The sequence below is a fragment of the Rhizophagus irregularis genome, chromosome 18 (genome assembly GCF_026210795.1).
Source record: "Rhizophagus irregularis chromosome 18, complete sequence".
Lineage (NCBI taxonomy): Eukaryota > Fungi > Glomeromycota > Glomeromycetes > Glomerales > Glomeraceae > Rhizophagus > Rhizophagus irregularis.
This window is the reverse complement of record NC_089446.1, coordinates 3,571,934-3,592,946: the sequence shown is the minus strand read 5'-3', so window position 1 is coordinate 3,592,946 and position 21,013 is coordinate 3,571,934. Positions and strand designations below refer to the sequence as shown.

The following is a 21,013-nucleotide window of genomic DNA, read 5'->3' as shown; positions in this document are numbered from 1 at the left end:
ACAAAAAGTACACCAAATTTCCGTAGCTGCACACTTTAGAATAAAATTCGCTACTTGACTTTAATAATAATCATATTTTTGCGATAAATTATTAAACCTGTCTGATTTTGAATTTTAAATTTTGAATTTACTTTATTTCTTATAACTGAAATTACAGAAACACAATATAATAAACAGATTTAACTACATATAAAATTGAAAATAGATAAAAATAAAGCTACAATATAAACAAAAAGAACTCATTCATCTCTAATAACTTTCTTTCCTTTATTTTTTAAGGTAAAAGCAGAAGGCTGAGTAGATTGTGATGGACTTGAGGCAGTAGTTTCTGAAATAGATGATGTATTAAAACTAGGTGGTTTATTACTCATTCCTCCTGAGTATGATTGTTTAGGTTTGGATGTCTATAAAAAAAGAGTTAAAAAGGTTATAATAATTTTAAAAAATGCATGTATTTATATATATAAAATGATACATACCTCTTTTTTCTGTAAAACATATTCATAAGCAGCAAAAGAATTGGCTACAAAAAGAGTATCGGGGAATTTATCATCCAAAACTTCTTCTATTACATTATTACTAGGCCAAAGACTAAGAGACATATCTGTCACATAAGTATTTAGTGGATGAGTTTCTTTATCACTTTCGGCTTGTAATACTCTTTGAATAAATCTTTTCATAGCTATAATAAATGAATCAGCAGGAATTTTTCCTTTGTTTCCTCCTTCAAAATCAATAGCATCATCGAGATCCTTTTTCATATCATCCGTTAAAGGTTCTTTGAATTTCTTATCGATGAATTGAATCATAATATTAGCTACTTGTTCTTCAATAACTTCATAAAGAGATACAACGTGTTTTAATTGAAGTTCATAAGATAGGATCGTTTTGAATCTTGAATTTTCCGTTAATGAAGATAATTGAACCCATTGATTTATAAATTCATTCAAAAGTAAATTACCATCCCCAATTGATGTTCTCTTTATGAAACAAAGTAAAATTTCTAATAAAGAAAGTAATTCAGAAGAATTATCTTTTGAAGTTAAAGTTGACAAGGAAGCTGAAAGTGTTAAATAAGAGGGGACAGATTGTTGACCAATTATAAGAGATAATTTTTCAGAAGGAATTTCTTCTTGAGGAATTAATGATTTAATTTCACCAAGTATACGTATGGAAGAAGAAAATAATTCTAAATGATAAGGGAAAGGATCTAATACTAATTGTTCATTACCACCTTCAAAATGAACTTTACTATATACTAAAGTATTAGCCAATTTACTTTCAATACGATGCAAATCATAAATAATATATTGTCCTTTTCCTACTTCCAAATTTCTTTGGGAATATTTAAGAATTTCATCGTCCCATTCATAAACAATAAAATTACTTTCAATTGCACGATCAACTCTCATGGATTTAATAATATAAGGAGAATTATCAGCTGAAGAAGTAATAACATCCCAAGATGGAGATTGTAGGAATCTAAGAGAATTGCACGATCCAGGTTTAATTAACATTATTTCTCTTAAGAAATTATTTTGAATATTAATTAAATATTCTATTATTGCACATAAATAAATTCCTTCGTCTTTTCCTTCCATAAATCCATATACAATGCTTTCATTATCTGTAATATGTGGTTTAATTTTAAAAGTATGACATTGGTATCTTTCAACCATATTGATTATAGTATTATAAGATGTTTGAAATTCATTAAAATATTTATCGAGCGTGTCATAAGTATCTTTATCTTTGCCATCGTTTGATTCGTTCTCGATAAATTTTCTAAAAGTTAATTTTTTAGCATCATCTCTTGATATTTTATAACCTAATTTAGTACTCAGTATTTGAATGAATTTAACCATTGGATAAAGATATTTAATTAAATGTAAATTTTTTGAATGTTTAAAGAAGACGTTAAGGAAAGGATGATTCTCGGTGTGTTTTGGATCGGAAAAATAATAAGCCCTGAAACTGTTGTAGTCAATTTTACCAATTACTCTCCATAATGAAGGTAAATTTTCACGAGTATATCTCTCATCCATTAGATTAGTTTGATTAATTAATTCTTCTAATAAAGAATTTTTAACATCAACTTTTTTCATATTTTGTTCTATTTGAGCACGGAATTTAGCAGCAGATTCATTTACATTACGAGTAAGTTCTAGTACTGTTGTTTGCGAGAAGGCTGTTTCCCATTGATTTCTAGAGTAAGAAGAATAAAGCGTTGAATTACAAGACGGTAAATTTTTATCAAGAGTTAATATCAATGAGTGAAATGTTAAAGCTAAATTCTCATCAGAACAATTAAGAATTTGTTTTAAAGCATTCCAATCATTTTTAATATGTTCCATACAGTAATCTTCAACGTTGGTGTAATCCTTACTATGTTGTTGGATTAAAGCGATGGAATCTGGTGAAGCAGCTTGAGATCCAATAATAGCGTGAACAATTAAATGAAGTATCCTGTAAGCAACAGGAGTCAGGTACCTCATAGTATAATTAATATCATCGTTGATTTTTTCGGAAATATAGCCTTTTTGATCATTTGATTCAAATGAATATTTATTTTCAACATCTAACCTTATATTACCTTCAGCTGTAACATGACTTAACCCTCCAATTGTTTTTTTACATTCAGGACATCTACTTTCTTCCATTGCTCCACCACATTCCCCAATTAAATATTTATACCCACATTGACAAGAGTATCTCGATACTCCTTCTCTTTCTGCAATAGCATTAAATAATAAATTCTCCATATCTGATTGACACGCTAAAATAAAAGTTTTTTGAGCATCTATTATTTTATGCATATAAAGTGATAATGGAGTGGTATTTGGATCAAGTAATACATGTAAGCCAATTATATGAGCAATAACTGATTTAATTAACAATTCACTGTTTGTTATTACTTCATTAATTTTTAATAATGGATGAGTGTTTGCCAAAACATTAAATAGTATCCCTTTAAAATCTTCGGGAATCGTAGTTAAATTAGTAATTTTTTGTCCAAAGTATTGAGAAATTTGATTTTCATTATGTTTCCATTCTCTTGAAGCTCTAATAGAATGTAATTTAGCTACTACAATACCAAATAGTCCTAATTTGTCTGATAAATCCGGCGCTTTGTCATTATATTGTTGAAAGATGGAGTTGAATTGTGGTCGATTATCATCATTGTATAATAATGTGAACGCAATTTCTAATTTTCCATAACTTGGAACAGCCCAATAAGGATTAAAAGGTAATCTACTTTCATTTTTATCATCTATATTAAAATTATCAAACCAATTCAGATTCTTTGATTGAGCTTCACAGAATTTCTTGATTTCATCACCTGAAAATTCTCTATTAATACGCAATTCTCTCAAGAGATATAGACCAAATGAAGTAATTAGTGGATGAGGTATTGACATCGTATTATTAAATTGTTCCATTAATAATGTACCATCAAAACTTTCCGCTTCCAATAAATTATGTGTAATAGGTTGAAGATAATCTTCATTGCACTTGATTATGTATTTCCAGAATTGATTGGTAAATTCTTTAAGGAATGCGATCGAAGCAATACGTTGTAATGGTTGAATATCATTTCCATATAATGCATTAATTGCTGAATTAAATCCATCAACTAAGGCGACCAAATCCAATTTTGAAAAAAATTCTTGTTGAAAAGTATCACATATTAATGCAGCCATCAAAACATTCAAGTTATTAATATTAAAACATTCGTTGATAGTAGCAAGTCTTTCTGAATGTTGTAAGATCTGTTTTGGTTGTTGAATAAGATGCAATATAGAATTTGGACATTCTTTTTCTTCAGTCCCAAAGATACGTGATATAATTGCTCCCATAATTGGAAATGGTGATGAAGAAAATGTCTCTCTATAAAGATAGAGCCTAACGGGCGATTCTAATGTAAGCATATCAAGACATCTCAAGATAAATAAACGTCTTGGAATTAAATTATTTTCGCTGAGTTCAAGGTTAGTTAAAATCTTCATAACAATATTAATAAACCCTTCTGTAATGATTTCATTTTGTGCTCCATCGGAAGAAGAGTTCGCATTTTGCTGTTGAGCATATTCAATTATTCGTTTCATATCACCCAATGGAATTGATTTTGTAACTAATAAATCATTACAAATTCTAAGCAATTGTAATGAATATAATTTAAAGGATACATTGATCTTTTCACATAATGATAATACTTTTGTCACCTCATATTGCCATCTTTCAATTATTCTTAAATTTCTTAGTCCTTCATGTTCACCTTCTTTTGCGTCAATAATTCTACTTAAGAGATTTCTGATTACTTGCTCAACAAGATATATTTCAAATTCAACATCCAACAATATCTTATTTTCTTCATTTTCTTTTTCAGTTTCAATTTGTGTGATAACATTAGGGCTCATTTGAGCTAAAGATAATTCAGCAAGAATAGATGAAGAATTTTTCCACCAATATGAATGCAATCTAATAGGATTCAAAACATTATCAGCTCCCAATCTTCTTTCAAAAATGAATTTCAATAATTTCTCATCCAAATTTCCATCTTTTTCTCCACTACTAACTTTGTCAGATAATATAACATTAATAAAATCCTTAAAATATTTTTCGGGATAATTAGCAATAGGCGAGTTTTTAATTATAGGACTTTTTTCAATATTATTAATAAATTTCTTATTATACCCTTCTACTACATGAGTATGTAATTCTCCCGTCGTTTTATCAATATTTTCTTGATTATTATATAACGATAGCAATTCTTCTTCGTATACTCTTCTAGAATCATCAATTTTTTTCATTATATAATATGAAAACGGAAATTCTAATTCATATACTCCATGTGGCATTACATAACTATCTGGTGATGGATCAACGTTTAATCCTTCTATTGAAATTACATTGTCATCATCGACCATCTTGTTCCAAAATTCCAATAAACAAGCATCATCACTCATTATATTATCATCCGAAATTTCTTTAATTGTGTCACTACTCTCCACACTTTCCATCGCAAATTTGACAGGAACTTTGTTGGTAATACTTTTTTCGCACAAGAAAATAATAGTATAAATTGCCGCATATTTTTCAAGAGCGTATAATAGTTTCGCAATGGGTTTACGAATGACTCTTCTGATGTGAGCCAGAAGTGCGTTCGCAAAAGAAGAATAAGGATATAATAATTTCTTATTGGATGACACTTCATATTGCCAATTGGTGTTATTGGAATGTTCCTTTAGCCAATTTACTGTTCTAGTCTTCAATAAGTTGACCAAGACAGGAGTTTTGTAAATTTTCTCGTTAAGCATCTTAATATGCTCTACTGATTTGAAATTGGAAGGAAACTTTAGACATAATAAACACCATAATAACTCTTGTTTTAAGATTTCTTCGAATGGGTATACCGTTGATATTAAATCTGATAAGTTATCATTCAAAAGTAGTGACAAATCCTTTTCTTGAGGTAGTAAAGTTTCTATCGTAACCTGATCCCATCCACACATGAAATTAAATGATGCTAAGGAATTTTCTTGTTCCCTATGAATATGTAAAATAATGCATACGTGTTTAATAGGCAAATCTTTTTGCGGCTGTTTTGACTGTGAATTTTTTAGACTCCAAGATATTGATTGTTCTGTATCCTGCTGTAATTGTGATTGTAATCTCATTTTCTGTAAATATTCGTTACGATATTGTTCAATCAAAAATTTCGCTAATTTAATACATCCCGCATTAATTGTTGTAACATCACATTGTAATATTAGCATTTTATCTTGAGACTCATTCCAAAAATATTTAATTCTGTTTTGAAATTGAGATTCAGTCTTGAATGTTGATAATTTATCTATTTGGCAGCTAGTAATATATTGTAAACGTGATTTAATATCTGTATTAATATTCGAGAATGTATTGATAATGATCTGTAATCCTTCAAACCCTTCATTGTAATTTTCATTATCGGAAAGACAATACTGAATATGATCAGTTAAATTATCATGATGTTGTTCATTAAAATAAATATTTTTCCATTGCTTAACTTCTTCTAAATTTAAATTCGATCTTTCGGCTCTAATCATACCATCGGATGACGCGATTTTGACTAATTTCTCTTTGCATTTAAATAATATTTCATCTTCTTCTGCTTCAGGGAAACTCTTTTTAACGTCAATAACTAAACTTTGTAAAGTCTCGCTTTCATCAAATCCAATAAACAGATCCTTTTCTGTGAAACCTTTTAGTTCTATATTTAACATATTCTTTTTATCCGTTATAGTAGAAATTAATTTCGTCCATTCTTTAAGAGTATCTACTAATTCATGCTCTTGTTGAGTTAATGTATCGTTCATGGTCATTTTTTGTTTTTCAAATCTATTAAGCAATGGCGGATCAGCTTTTTCTAATTTACTTTCATCCATTACTAAAATACATCTAAATGTCGGAGCTACGTATAACATTGGATTTGCGTATGCTCCAAGTGCTACTCTGGCATAAAATTTTGGATCATCTTCACTACCAACGACAATGTAATTTTGATTCCATAAATCATATAAACTTCCTATTTTTATATTAGAAATAACAAAAATATTAATAACATATAAATATATTAGATATAGACCGGATGATACTCACCGTAAATAATTTCTAAATCTGTCAAAATTAATGGTCTGCCAGTTTCAACACACATCATGATTCTACTTAAAACACTGTAAGAATAGTCATCTTGATCTTCAGGAAATTGTGATCCAAGTATTATAACGGGATCTAAACCTTTCTTCCTCAATTGATAATTTAATAAATTTACAATACTATCACTTTTACCTATGATCATTAAATGTCTCGCATCTTTATCTTCTAAATTTGCATTAATTAAATCTCCAATTGGTATATGTTTATAATTAAATTCTTTTGATGAATTGAAATATCTTATTACTTGTCCAAAATATTTCTCTATTAATTGTCTTATATTGTCTACACCACCAAAGTTTCTTATTAATGCCATTTGTATATTTTCTGGTGTCAAACTACTATATTGTGATAAACTTTTTACTAAAGAATAATAATCTCTTAGTCCATGGAAATTTGGCAATTTATCTTGTCCATTTTGTTCGTAATTTAAATATGATTGTGCTAGTAAATTTAATGATGCAATTGATATTTGAGAATTCTCACTTTTTATGAGCAATCTTGATGCTGTATCCGTTAAATCCTCTAATTCAAACTTTGGTCTTTGAACTAATAATGCTCTGCTACTTTTACTATTATCCAATCGCCAATTTGAAATAGCTATGCAAGAGACAGTTGGTCCAACTGCAGGATAGCTTGGTTCAAGTAACGAATGTAAAACTTTTAACGGATTAAATGGACTCGTTTCAGCCAATCCCACTAAAAATTAAAAAAAATATTTGTTTATCAACAATGCGGACGAGGAAAATTTTTTTAAAAAAGTTTATGTTCATTACCTTCATCAAGTAATACAACGCTGAGAACAGGAAATTCTTCTGAACTTGTTTCTTGATACGCAACTGCTTTTTGAAATACTTTGTTTATACCTTCAGAAGTTGAAGATGATGAACCTTGATGTGGAATTAAATATACTTGAGGTAATCTTCTAAAGTATTCATCATTTGAATCTGATCCTCGAAGATTTTGGCTTATAAGTCTCACCGCTAAAGATTTTGAGGATCCTGGAGCCCCGATTATGAAACAAGGTATTTTGGTTAAAATACATACAATCATAACTAGAACATTCTCCAATAAAGCTTCGTTTTTTGCCGTATTAGGTGGACATTGCATCCTGTTAATATAATCTTCTTGTTCTTCTCTTACGATATTACTAAATCTTTCCTCATCGATAATAAATTTGTGCTTTCTAAAAATTTCTCCCATCCTTTTTCTATATTCTTTCCTTAAATTTTGTTCATATATTCTTGATTGATAAGATAATCCTAATGCAATAACATAACAACGTACATTAATCGTAATATCACTGGGTTCGGGGTATTTTTTAACTTTTCCGAATCTTTTAATTGGAGGTCGATCTTCAAAACTTTTAATGAAGAATTTAACAAGTGTAATAGCACGTTTAACGTCACGTAAACTAACGCTGTAAGATGATTCAATTGTTCTTATAAATTCTTGGGACGCAAATAAGCATTCTGATAATACTTTATGTCCAAGTTCTTTAAGTTGTTCCGATACCATAATTTCGATATATTTCTCTTCCTCTTTTGGTTTAAGAACACCATAATCCCAAACATAATCCAATATTTGATCAGGTAACGGCTTAACTTGATAAACAAGTTTACTTTTTTCTTCAAAACGTGAGTCTTTTGGTTTTAATAAACCTGCTGATGTCGCTGCTTTTGTACGTATACGATATGGGTTACATGCCGCAAAAAGTCGTATATTATTATGGATTGGTTTTCCATTTAAAATTCTATGAGCGATCAAATCAGCAAGTAATCCAATGTGATTACAGGTGTTAATTTCATCAAAGAATAACCAAACTTCTCCTTTTTTCGCTTTTTCTTGAGATTCTCTCATAAAATATAAAATAGCATCTTCTGTAACACCAGCATGAAGATTCAATGCGTGAAATTCTACTTCAACAACTTTAGCTAAAAATCCTATTAAACTAGTCTTTCCGCATCCGGCTTCTCCACATACGATTACGGGAATATTAGCACGAGCTCTTAAAAGGATAAGAGCCATTTTAATTAAGTTGTCGGCAGAAAGAGCATATTGAGGATATTCAAGTTTGTACATGGTCTTTCTTGCTAAATTTTCCAAAGTAGACAATAAAATACTAGTGTCCATCGTATGATAATCATCCAAATCCCAGAGGCTCTTATCTCCGATATGTTGACTTTTCAATAAAATTTTTACGTTTTGTGGCACTTTCTCTTTGTCTCTATATAAAGCGCAGATTGAATCCGGTGTTTGAGATAAGAAAAACACTAACAAATGATTTGAGTCATCCCATTGTACTATGGTTCCGAGTATTGCAGTTTCATCTTCGGTGGTTGAAATATTTTCTTTTTGTGCTGCTTTGGTCGCAATAGACTTTGTGGCAAAATCTTTCGATACATTTAGCAAAGTTTCAACAAGTGTACTGCGTATATTATTCTCTTCTACCATAAGTTTTAAATTTTCAACTTGGAAAAATGAACTTAATGATAATCTAACTAATTGATCAGCAAATACATTAACAAAAATTTCAATGAACCTATATGATGAGATATCTCTTGCATCTATTGAATCATTTGTATTTCGTTTAAATAGATAATCTTTAATCAATCCTCTACATTCAGCAGCAGGTAATGGCTCTAAATCTGTGAAATCAATATCTTTTTCATTTATTGCCTCTTCATTACCAAGTTCTTTTAAATAATGACAAATTACTTGAATTGGACTGTCAATGTCTTGAGAAACTACTAAATTTTCTACATCCCAAGTTAAATGTGTTCGTTGAAGATATCCTGCAATTGGTAAAGATTTAAACAGATGTTGTTCCATAGTAGAAGCTATTTCAATATATACGAGCGTGTCTGGAAGAAATGCAACATCCATGTTACAAAATACGATTCCTAAAGTTAAAAGTTCGAATAAGAACATGTTAACATCTATAGGATTATCAGCTGATACAATATTTAAATGAACGCTTTCAAATGGTCGTATCTTAAATTCTTTAAATCTATGTACAAGTGTTTTGAAATCAGCTTCATCGCTAATAAGAAAACTTTTTGGTATTAGTTTTTTTGAATAACTAGACTGTCTAATCCATTCACTTTTACCCTGACCAGATAATTCAGAAGAAACAGTCATAGTATTTGGATACAATTCATGATAAAGAACTTTCATTGCATCTCCGTTTAAACCATTTGTCGCATGAACATCTTGTGAAAATTGGTCCAAAATATGATGATGTAATCCTTGTTCGCGATAACAAATTAATGCTAGTTGAAAATTATTATGTTTTTCGCGCATTGATCTAATGAGGTTCACTAAATTATATTGTAACTCAAAATCTAATAATTCCAAATTAGCGAGACAAAAAAGAGTTCCTCCATATCCATTGTTATTTGCAAAGAAACATCTCTTAACAAAGATTGCAAGCTCTTCCATAGTTGTAGAAGTTGTACATATTAATAACTGCCATGGTAAAGGGTAATATCCATGATTAACATATAATGACATTATAATATTTGGAACAAGGAATTTATCATCACATGCGGCAACAAATAATTTCCCAGGATAAACAACGTCTGTAATTACACGCTCTTTAACACTCTCAACTTTACGTTCTTCCTTTGGAATTGTCCCAAATATTCCCTGTAATATTGTCCCAATTTCTCCGAGAATTTGATAATAATTATTTCCTAAGTTAATGGTTATTTGGTCTTTTGGAGGCAATTTAGCTTTGCTGTTTACAAATCGGATGAGTTTTTCACATTCTTCGGTATCTTTATGTTCCTCAATGTTGTCCCATTCCTCAATAATTTCATGTTCTTCGACAATTTCAAGTTCCTTGACAATTTCACGCCTTTTGGTAGTTTCATTTTCTTCAGAAGTTTCACGTTCTTTGGTAATTTCTGTACCTTCAATATTTTCATTTTCTTGTTCTTCTGTACCTTCGCGTTTTTCTGTATCTTCACGTTGTTCTGTATCTTCGCGTTTTTCGATATCTTCACGTTCTGTATCTTCACGTTTTTCGATGTCTTCACATTCTTCATGTTCTTCGGTATCTTTCATATCCTCGCATTTTTCCGTAATTTCATGTTCTTTATTATCATGTTTTTCAGCATTTTCATTTGCTTTGTCACTAACACTGAAATAGTCGAGGAATGTCAAAATATGTCGGGCTGGGAAGAAGGTTAAATAATAATATTCCTCTTGTGCTTTATTCACAATTTCTTCCCTATATAATATATTTTTTTTTTAAAAAAAAGAAAAAAAAAGAATGATTAAAAAGTTTATAAAAATAGTCTGACAAGGACTCTCTAACCCCATGGGGTCGTTAACAATATTAAAGAAGATATATAATTACCATTCTTTTAAGTGCGCCTTTAATTCAGTAACTGCTTGTATCATATTCTCTGTACCCTTAATTTCTCGCTTAAATGTACGATAACTAAAATGACCTGTTTGAATGAGCTTTGTAGAAAGATTTATAATTTCTTGTGCCATGTCTACTTGCTTAACAAATTCGTCCATAATAGGTTTGGAAACTTCTTCTGTTTCCACGCCAGGGGTTTGATTAGTTACAATATCAACAGATGCTGAAGGTTTTGATATCAAGAGTGCACGTCCACGTAAGTCATGTAAGTCAGTTAGGGTATAAGACGGTTGTTTCGTTCCCTTAACTGTAGGATAAGATAAGGTAACTTTGCATGCATCTCCCTTATTATCACGTTCAAAAGTGTAAGTTCCTCTCTTAACTGCACTACTGATCTTTTCTCTTGTAACTTCTCCTTTATTTGAAATGCTATTATATAGATTTTGTAATGCCATATTATTGTTATTGCAAAGTGCTACTTTGTTTCCTAACTTTGCATTCTGTTGAGTTATAGCTCTAATTTCATCCAAAAACTCTTCAAGTGATGATTTTTCTGCAGTTTTCAATAAGGGAAGCAAGAATTGTTTGACTTGGATGAGAGAAGAAACTGTATCTTCCTGTATGAGACGTTCATCAGAAGATTCATCTACTCCGTTAATTAAATTTTTAATATCATGCTCAGCAATTTTATGAAGGAAAACAATAAAGTCACCAGCTTGTGATAGTTCTTTAATCAAATCCCAGCAATCTTCATCAATTAATCCGAGGTAATGATTAAATATGTCAAAGAAATCTATTAATTTCCCTAACCAAAGATAATCGTCACGAAGAATCACTAGTAATCTTTCAAGCCAATCGTCTTTAGTATGAGCTACTTTAAACATAACTGCAACTGTAGATAATTGTTGAAGTCTTTCAACCTGAGTTGGAACTAATGAAAGATGCGCAAGTGTCTGAATTAATTTTTCACTATTTCCCAATTGCATATTTTCTTTCATCATCTCTAATTCCTTTTCAATATCTGTCACATTTTTCCAAAGGACACTTCCCTTTGAACATTTGAGTTTTTCCCATTCTTTATACTGTTGACATAGTTGATCGTATTTTTCAAATACAGATGGCATTATAGTTTGAGCTATATTTTCAACAGTTAAATCAACTTCTTCTACTTTCATAATATCTTCGAAAATATTACGGAATGTGTGTGACTTTGCTATTCTATGTACGCGTATAGCACAATGTACATTTTTCTTATGAAAATCCCAATGATTTGAAGCCATAGCATCTTTAAGCGTGAGATTCTCTGTATTACTATTCCGGTTATTGATATCATCAAGAAATTTTTGAACATCCTTTACTTTTTCAATTGGACAAAAATTATCATAAAATGTTCTTAATTGATCCATTCTCATCATATATGATCGGCAATTTGTTCGAAGTTTTTTCGTCACATCCATAGTGATTTTCTCTTTCTTATCCGAAAAATTAAAAAGGTTAAGTAAAATATCATCATATTCAAAAATTTCTTGCAGTGAACGAATTGTTATGGTCTTTTCAATAACGTCATCGGCAAATTTAGAGACTAATCCCTGAACTTGCTTAATGTAAGGATGTGAATGCAAATTTTCAACACGGCCAGTTGCGTTGAATATTAAACTCCAAAATCGATAAGTTTTGAGCAAATTTAAAATCGCGGTTGATAAATTTGTACTACTCTTGATACTTGTATCTTTAGCTTCTAAATACGTCATCACATGATATACGATATTTTCGCTTAATCTAAAAAGGGATTGAATTAATAAAAAGATCATAAAGATGATTCAGCGTTTTTTTTTTAAAAAAAGATTCTATACTTACTCATTTTGTACATGCAAAACTTCACTTTTACAATCACAAACTTGTAATAAAATTTTTATCACGCCATTATCAACTTTACTTATAGATTTCTTCAACATTGCCTTTACCATTTCTCCATATGAATTATAGATTTCTTTCCGTAACTTTGCAATTTTTGGCGTAACAGTCAAAATATTTGACATAGCACAATTTTTGACACGATTAGCTGCAACATCTAACAATTCTTCAAGAATTTCACCGTGATTTCCTACTATTGGAAAGATATATGATAAATTCTCATAAATTTCAAGGATGAAATCTGGATCATTAGCAATAGATGATTCGGACCCATTGATATCAATTAAATGATGATACCAATTTTTACAAATTTCAGGATTGAAATATGGTTTGAAATTTTTAAACCAATATTCCAATAGGTTTGGAAAAATTAAAAGTAAGTTTGGCTTTGACGATTCAGAAACATGATACATTGCTTCTAGGAAGTTATCTTCAGACCATTTAAGTTGAGAATTATTAAGTATGTTAAGAATTTCTTCTGAATTACTTCTGTTCCACTCAATACCACGGTGTTTAAGTAATGTTAGAGCTTGCATTCTAAATATTCCAGCAACTTCTGCATGAAGTTCAGTAGGAATTTGTGAAAATTGCCTTGTCAAACCTGTTGCATGAGATGAAGAAATAAGTTGTTCAACACGATGAAGGAAGTGTTTAATAAGTTGGTTATCACGGCTTTTTGTGTGATCGATCACTCTGATCCAAACAAAAAGAAGTGCATCGAGAGATCTGCAATTATAAAATAACCACTAAAAAAAGAACATAAATAGTTTAATAAATTATAAGAGTAACAATATATTTACAGCATTAAATAATAATTTACCATTCCGATATTAGAATAAATTTCTACATCCTTAATTTGATCTACAATAGATTTGGCGGATTTCATAAATTCATTTAAGAATTTATTCATGCGCTCATTATTATATTGAAGATCTTGAATCGCCTCGATGAAAGTGAAATTTGAATCGATAACACTTGCAACCTCGAATAGCCTCAACCAATCAAAGGCTCTATTGGCCATATTTAAATAAATTACAGCTGTCATCGTAATGTTTAGTGCGGCTTGGCATTCTTCGGGCAAGATATCGGGTTGAACTTTTTCTAAAGTATCGATAATTTGAGATATTGGGAATCCGTTTGGTAAGACAAGCCGACCAAGAGATTTTTGCTGTCTCCAATCAATATAATATCCTAAAACAATGCACAAGAAAATACGTTTCTCAAAATCTCTTGCTCTTGATCTTTGAAGATTATATCCGATAAATTCAAAATTTGTTGCTCTTAAAGTCACTTCACCAAAACGATTTAGAAGTTCTTGGTATTCTGTAATTTTTTCCCCAAGATTATTTGACGTTATATTATCATATATGATATCAAGAAACATGAATTCTCTAATTGATCGAAGTTCACATTGTCGGTTTTTAATTCTAAACCTTGCTGCAATGTCAAATTGAGATCCAGTTCTAGTAGTTAAAAGTCGTTGTTGCTGCCCATCTTCAAAATAAAGATCTCCTTCTTCTGTACTTTTTGCATCTTTATTCTTCTTCCTTTGAAAGAATGCATACCTATACTTGACTTTATCAAATTTATTAGCCGGTATAGAAATCGGATCTGAATACCAATAACTTGATTGAAACATGTATTCACTACTACTCGGTTGTTTTAATTTAACAATTGGTTCTTCCCAGTTGCCTAACTCCTCGATATTACCAACAATAATCGGATAGCCATCAATATAATCGAATGAAGGTAAATGAACATGAAAAGTGACTTGCGTATTTGAACCATCCTCAGTTTCTTTGCCAAAAATCGTTTTCAATCCTTTAAAAAATATATTTTCTGTATTAGATGATTCAGATTGTGGTTGTTGGGAATCCTGATTTTGGCTTGTTTCTGTTGAATCATCCTCATCGTTTCCGATCCCTTGAATGGAAGAAGGTCCAGGCAAAGATTCAATGATAGATTGTTCGGAATGAATCACATTTTCATCATCACTTGTGACTTCGTGACCTGGATTATCCAAGGAACTTCTTCGAATTTCGGACGACATAATTCATTAATATTATAAATATTAATAATTTATATTAATTTTTGTTTCAATTCAAATTGAAACTTAAAAAGATCTAATATTATTATTCTTTGAGTGTAATGTTATTTACAAACATAAGAAATAAAAAATTCGAAAATGGATTTATTTGCTATTTAAATAGTCCGATGAAAAAAAAAATATGCTTAGCCAAATTAAGTATTTATCAAAAAATCATTCAAAATTACTGCGGTAAATTAAACTCCCAATGAGATTTCTTTATATTTTCCCCTTTATCTATCTTGAAATAGATAGAATTGAAAGTTTTGTGGTTTTATTTGGTTTATTTGTACAAATTAACTTCCATAATTAGATTACGTATTCAAACAAAACTATTATCTACTATCATTGTATCGGACATTACATCCGGAAATTCTCACAGCGGTTTCGCTGCGGATAAGGATTTACGTTTCATACCCAATTTGACCAGTTTGACCAGCATTACTAATGATTTTAAAAATTTAATTTCCCAATTTAATTATTTAGATCAACACTATGTTGTGTAACGTAACTTTCGGCGCTGAACTTTGCACAATAAAAGTTTGTGTTAAAATCTTGCGGAAAAAAAAAAGAAATGTGCGCTCGCCGTGCAAGCATAGAAGAAAGTCTTTTATCATTTCAAACTGAATTTAACTTGAATCCTTCACAACCTTTATTCAAAATAACGTACAAATCATCCCCAATTTGGCCCATTTCTTCTTCAGTATCAGATCACAAAAAAATAACTCGTATTGCTATTTTGGATTCTTCTTTTAATCCGCCTACAAATGCTCATTATCATTTAATTGTGCGTTCTGTTACTAATATATTTTTCCAGAATGATAAACCTATAATAATACAGACACCAGAAGGTCGACAGCAAATAAAAGGACAAGGGCTCGAATTTTTTGATTCATGTTTATTACTTTATGCAACCAAGAACGCGGATAAAATTTTATCATCATCTGACGCTAACCACGTAGATAGATTATTGATGATGGAAACTTTAGCTTCGCACATTCAATCAACTGCGCCTTCCGATACTCATTTTACAGCTCTTAAGAATTTAGCGGTAGGCGTGGTTACACATCCACGTTTTATAGATAAAGCTCATGGAATTCTTTCCTTATTACTTTCATTGTCTAATTCTTCTTTTGGCTTCTCAGATAATATATCTCGACAATTTTCACTCTACTTTATTATGGGATATGATACAGTAATACGATTGTTTAATCCACAATATTATACGAATATGAGGGAGGAATTAGCTCCATTTTTTGAAACAAATTACATTATTTGTGCAAATAGAGAAGGTTATGATGGAGAGGAAGCTGAAGAACAATTCTATCAGAATGAAATTGTTAGGGAAATTATAGGAATTGAAGGGGAGAAAATAATAAGAATCAAATTAGATAATGAAATTGCAAAAATCTCTTCAACTAGAGTTAGAGATATTGTAAGAAATGAGTTAAGGGTAAAGAACAAAGAAAGTACTAAAGAACAAAATAAAGTTCAAAGTGATCTGTTAGAATTATGTCCTGAACCTATTGTTGAATTTGTGATTCAGAAGGGTTTGTACAGAAAAGTGAGTATCAAGATTATATAATTAAGATTTAAGGAACTGAATTTATTTCATCACAACTTATATAAATAACATTTCTTTGGTTTATACTTAGGAACAATAATTAAAATCAAATCAATTACCATACAAAGAAATCTATCATTCTGCATTAATGAGTAAAAATTGAACACCAGGTAACTATATATTTAACTTCAAGGATGGGAATTATATTTTGTAACCAGCCTTATTTAGGATCATTTTGTAATAACAAATTTTGAATTAAAAGAATGAGCATATTATGACCGGTCTATCGAATAAAAAAAATTATAACAACATCTATAGAATCGAGAACTTTTTTATCTTTATTAAATAAATCGAAATTACTGAAATTTTTGATGTCATACATGTCATACAATGTTTGTAACACTCGTGTATATAGGTCGAATTTAGAAAAGATCGATTTTACAAGATGTTTTTGATCTCAAGTAAAATTTTTCAATGTAGAAAAAATGGCATTTATGAGTTTTGTCAAATATTACAAATTATTTTATTGCTTTACGAATTAGCCATCCTGTCAGCTTCGTCATAATAAAATATCAAGAAATTCGATTGATAGCTTTATCGTAATGTTCTACAGTTATTAAAATTCGAAAAATTCGTATATGTGATATATTATAAAGAAATTAATTTTCTAATATTTCTTGTTTAATATAAAATCAATATTATAATGAAAATTATTAATTAAATTGAATGATTTTTTATTGTTAATATAACTTAATCTTTTCTCTCATAATAATCCAAGATTTCAAATCATTATCACTATCATCGGCATCTTTTGGTATTCTAATTACATTACCAGACTTATTTACTTCGTCAATTTCCCAACCTCTTACTTCAACTATAATATCTTTACTAAATACTTGTTCCCAGCTATATATCATTAATATAATTTGATTTTCATCATTAAAATTTAATAAACCATCCATTAAATAAAAGTCATGTTGTGAACAATCTCCATTACCATAGTATCTTCCAATTAAAATGCCATTTAAAAATATATATGAAGTGAAAGCTCCAAATAAAACTAATCTTAATGGTACCTTTATAATCTCTTTGTATTTTGAATCAACAGGATGTTTAAATTTGAACCTCCACCATCTAATTCCTTCATTTGGATTTACTCCATATTCATTAATACTAATATTACTTTCAATCCATCCTATTTCATCGTGTTCATCGGGAATTCCACTTGTTGTAAACGGAATTTCTAAATTTCTTACATCAACTCCACAAATTTCCCATTGAAATTTAGTTCCGTGTTGTAATCCAGAAATTTTTGCCGAAATTAATCCTCTTGGATTTCTTACATCATTGTATATGACAGACTGTCGGCTAATTCCAAAATTATCAACTAATATTACTACAGTATTATTTTCCTCATTATTATTAATGAATGCTGTAATATCATATTTGTTTCCTCCTAAAGATGTAAATAATTCAGGCCCATTTTTTGCTCCTGGAAAGAATAAATTCTTATTAAAAGTTGTATGACCTCCAGCAAATTTTCCATTAACAAATATAGTACATCTGTGTCGCATATTGACAACTAATTTTATTTTATTATCGGTTTTCACGGTTGAAAACTGTGTGCGATATAATACATGACCTGATGTATAATTATTTTCAATAGCCCCTCCATTCTTTAAATCGATTGGTTGCCATTCAAAATCTGAAAAATCTGTAACTCGTGTGCTCCAATTAATTAATTCTGGTGTTGTATATACAGCTGAAGATTTATCTCCAACTACAAGTTTTTTTTTATAAATAAATGGAAGAGGATAGGCCAGATTTGAATTTATACGAATATGGTCGGACGGCTTTCGTAAAGATAGTATAGTTATTTCTTTTTCGTCTTCTCCGTATTCTGTTTCCACTATATTATTTTCCAAATCAAAATACACATTTTGTGTCCCCCAACTAACTATTGAAGGTGAATAAGTAAATGATCGATTACATGCTTGGGCCCAATGAGGTTCATCAAATGCTGCATGAAGTGTGCCAAGAGAATCACTATCTAAAGCTAATATGTAAAGATCTTTTGAATCTCCTGCATGTTTAATTCTTGCAAATCCAATCCCACCACTAAACGAAACAATATTTATAGAATGACCAATTTTTTTTATTGATGAACGAAGGTTTCCATCTACGTCGATTTCACCCTCAAAAGCAAATTCTCCGATATTATTAACTGGAACTATCCATATCTCTCTTCCTGTATCATTTTCACTTGGTGGATGTAAAATCCTCAAATGAATAGGAACTGAAGAGAAAATAAGTTTTAGTCCTGTTGAAGTTATATAATTACCTAAAGCGATAAAAGAGCTCTTATATGATAAGTAACATTGCATTACAAATGACCTTGTATCTCCTTGAGCTTCCATATAATTAACAAAAAGTTGAAATTGTGAATTTTTAGTTTTAGAAAAATTTCGAAGAAAAGTAAATACAACAGCGTTTCCCTGGCCACCCGAATCTATTATGGCTCTTCTTTGTAAATTAAAAACACCCCTTATTGATGCAGTAATATTTGGATTTTTTTTGACACGTTCGGTCTTTGCAAAAACATCTGAAAAACTTCGTGTAAATAAAAATCCAAGACGCAAATTTCGTAATCGAGCCGACATATAACCAAATTCTCTTATACATGCAGAATAATCATATGAAGTGTATCCATCACTAAAATTTAAATTGTATGAGTATCGCTCAATAAGATTTTAAAAAGATTATATAAAATTACAAATTTTAAATTTACATGTCTCCAAGTGTTCCCCAATTAGTTCCACCATAGGTCATATAAATTGATAGCATAGTACATCCTTGTGCTAATACCGAATCATAAACAATTCGAGTAAAACGATCTCCATAATAATTATAAACATCATCGAATGTATGATCTGATTTATATGATGTATACCATCCACCTTGCAGTTCTGGAATGAATATAGGTGACTAAAATAATATATTAATTTTATATGCCAACTTTTTTACTTAATAAAAATCACTCATATAAGTAACTTGAATTTACCTTAGCCGCATCATGGCCAAAACTTCGTACTACTTTTTCAATATTATCCAATGCTTTTACCACATCTTTGGTTTCCCAAGGCTTCCATTTTTTGGGATCCCGTTCTATATTAAAGTAAAATAAGACCGAAGAATCCGACGGCACAAATACTTGTATACAAATGAAGAACCATTTTAATTAATAAATATATTATTTATTTTTAAAATATGTAACTATATACCTTTTTTTTTTTACTTACAAAGATATTTATCAAATCCATATAGATCTAATCCAAATGATTTTCGATTAAAGAAATTATTTGATGGGTTAATATCATATTCGGGTTTTGCAACAAAAGAACCTGATTCATTATTATCATTTGTAAATAAAGGAACTGTAATTCCACAATCCCTTGCTACTTTACAAAGAAAACGCATTTCATCATGTAATCCGAATGGAATTTTTCGATATTTTTCGAATAATTTATTTTCAATCTGAAGAGCAATAACACATCCATCTGACTTTTCAGTAATTTGATGACGTGCTATAATTGGTAATATAACTTCAAACCATTCTTTTTCATATTCTGCAAAGTTTTTATCATACTTTTTAAACCCTGTGAAATTCATGTGACGAATCTTAAGATCTTTAGCAGCTAACCAGTATGGAAATCCTCCAGCTTGTGTTTCAGTACAAATATAAGGTCCCGGAGCCGCTAGGACGTAGAGTCCCAATTTTTCACAAAGATTTAATAAATAATCAACATCTCTATTATCATCAAATTTATAAATTCCTTCATCAGGATTATGGAATCCCCAATGAAAATAAATTCTAATACAATTAAATCCTCCTGCTCGATATTTTTTTAATATATTTTCCCATCTTGATCGATCGGGAAGTCGCCAATAATGAAATTCACCACTAAAAATTAATGTTGGATTTCCATGAATGTATAAACAATATTTATCCCAATTAAGAATTTGTCCATATTTATTACGATCATATGCACAGTCTGTTGTTGTTATAGGTAAAGTACCTTTACGACTTTGTAAAAGCCAAACATAAAAAGCCACTAAACCAGTTGGAATAATTCCCAAAACCGTTACAAATTCTGCAATCATGATTAAAAAATCATAATAAAATCAACTACTTTATATAATTTATATTAGAATTATTATACCTTACAAGCTTATATTCGTTTATGGAATACCAGATATTTATACTATATTTATTTTTCACATGACCAATAAAAAATTCATTTTGAATCACACGATGTAGTTTATGAACATAAAATGTTTTTCATATGATATTATGATTCACAATATATGTTTGTACGCCAATAAC

General features: G+C 29.9%; 4 protein-coding genes across 4 annotated transcripts; 2 read left to right on the top strand and 2 right to left on the bottom strand.

Annotated features, from left to right (window-relative positions):
- Positions 1–109: 109 nt before the first annotated feature.
- Positions 110–15,029, bottom strand: OCT59_010397 (uncharacterized protein; the record flags this gene model as incomplete). Its single annotated transcript, XM_025330411.2, has 7 exons — positions 110–404; positions 480–6,565; positions 6,640–7,392; positions 7,470–10,927; positions 11,057–12,844; positions 12,923–13,725; positions 13,800–15,029. The coding sequence occupies 7 exons, from the start codon at positions 15,027–15,029 to the stop codon at positions 240–242; spliced, it is 14,283 nt and encodes a 4,760-aa protein (XP_025177283.1). The 3' UTR covers positions 110–239.
- A 610-nt stretch (positions 15,030–15,639) lies between these two features.
- Positions 15,640–16,264, top strand: OCT59_010396 (uncharacterized protein; the record flags this gene model as incomplete). Its single annotated transcript, XM_066132979.1, has 2 exons — positions 15,640–16,116; positions 16,211–16,264. 2 exons carry the CDS (start codon positions 15,640–15,642, stop codon positions 16,262–16,264), a joined length of 531 nt encoding a protein of 176 aa, XP_066000572.1.
- Positions 16,265–16,296: 32 nt separating this feature from the next.
- OCT59_010395 (uncharacterized protein) lies at positions 16,297–16,729 on the top strand (the record flags this gene model as incomplete). The annotated part of the gene is made up of 2 exons (XM_025317921.2): positions 16,297–16,629; positions 16,721–16,729. The coding sequence occupies 2 exons, from the start codon at positions 16,297–16,299 to the stop codon at positions 16,727–16,729; spliced, it is 342 nt and encodes a 113-aa protein (XP_025177282.2).
- A 347-nt stretch (positions 16,730–17,076) lies between these two features.
- On the bottom strand, positions 17,077–20,790 carry OCT59_010394 (uncharacterized protein; the record flags this gene model as incomplete). Its single annotated transcript, XM_025317920.2, has 4 exons — positions 17,077–19,341; positions 19,418–19,614; positions 19,691–19,839; positions 19,929–20,790. 4 exons carry the CDS (start codon positions 20,788–20,790, stop codon positions 17,370–17,372), a joined length of 3,180 nt encoding a protein of 1,059 aa, XP_025177281.1. The 3' UTR covers positions 17,077–17,369.
- Between the last annotated feature and the right edge of the window lie 223 nt (positions 20,791–21,013).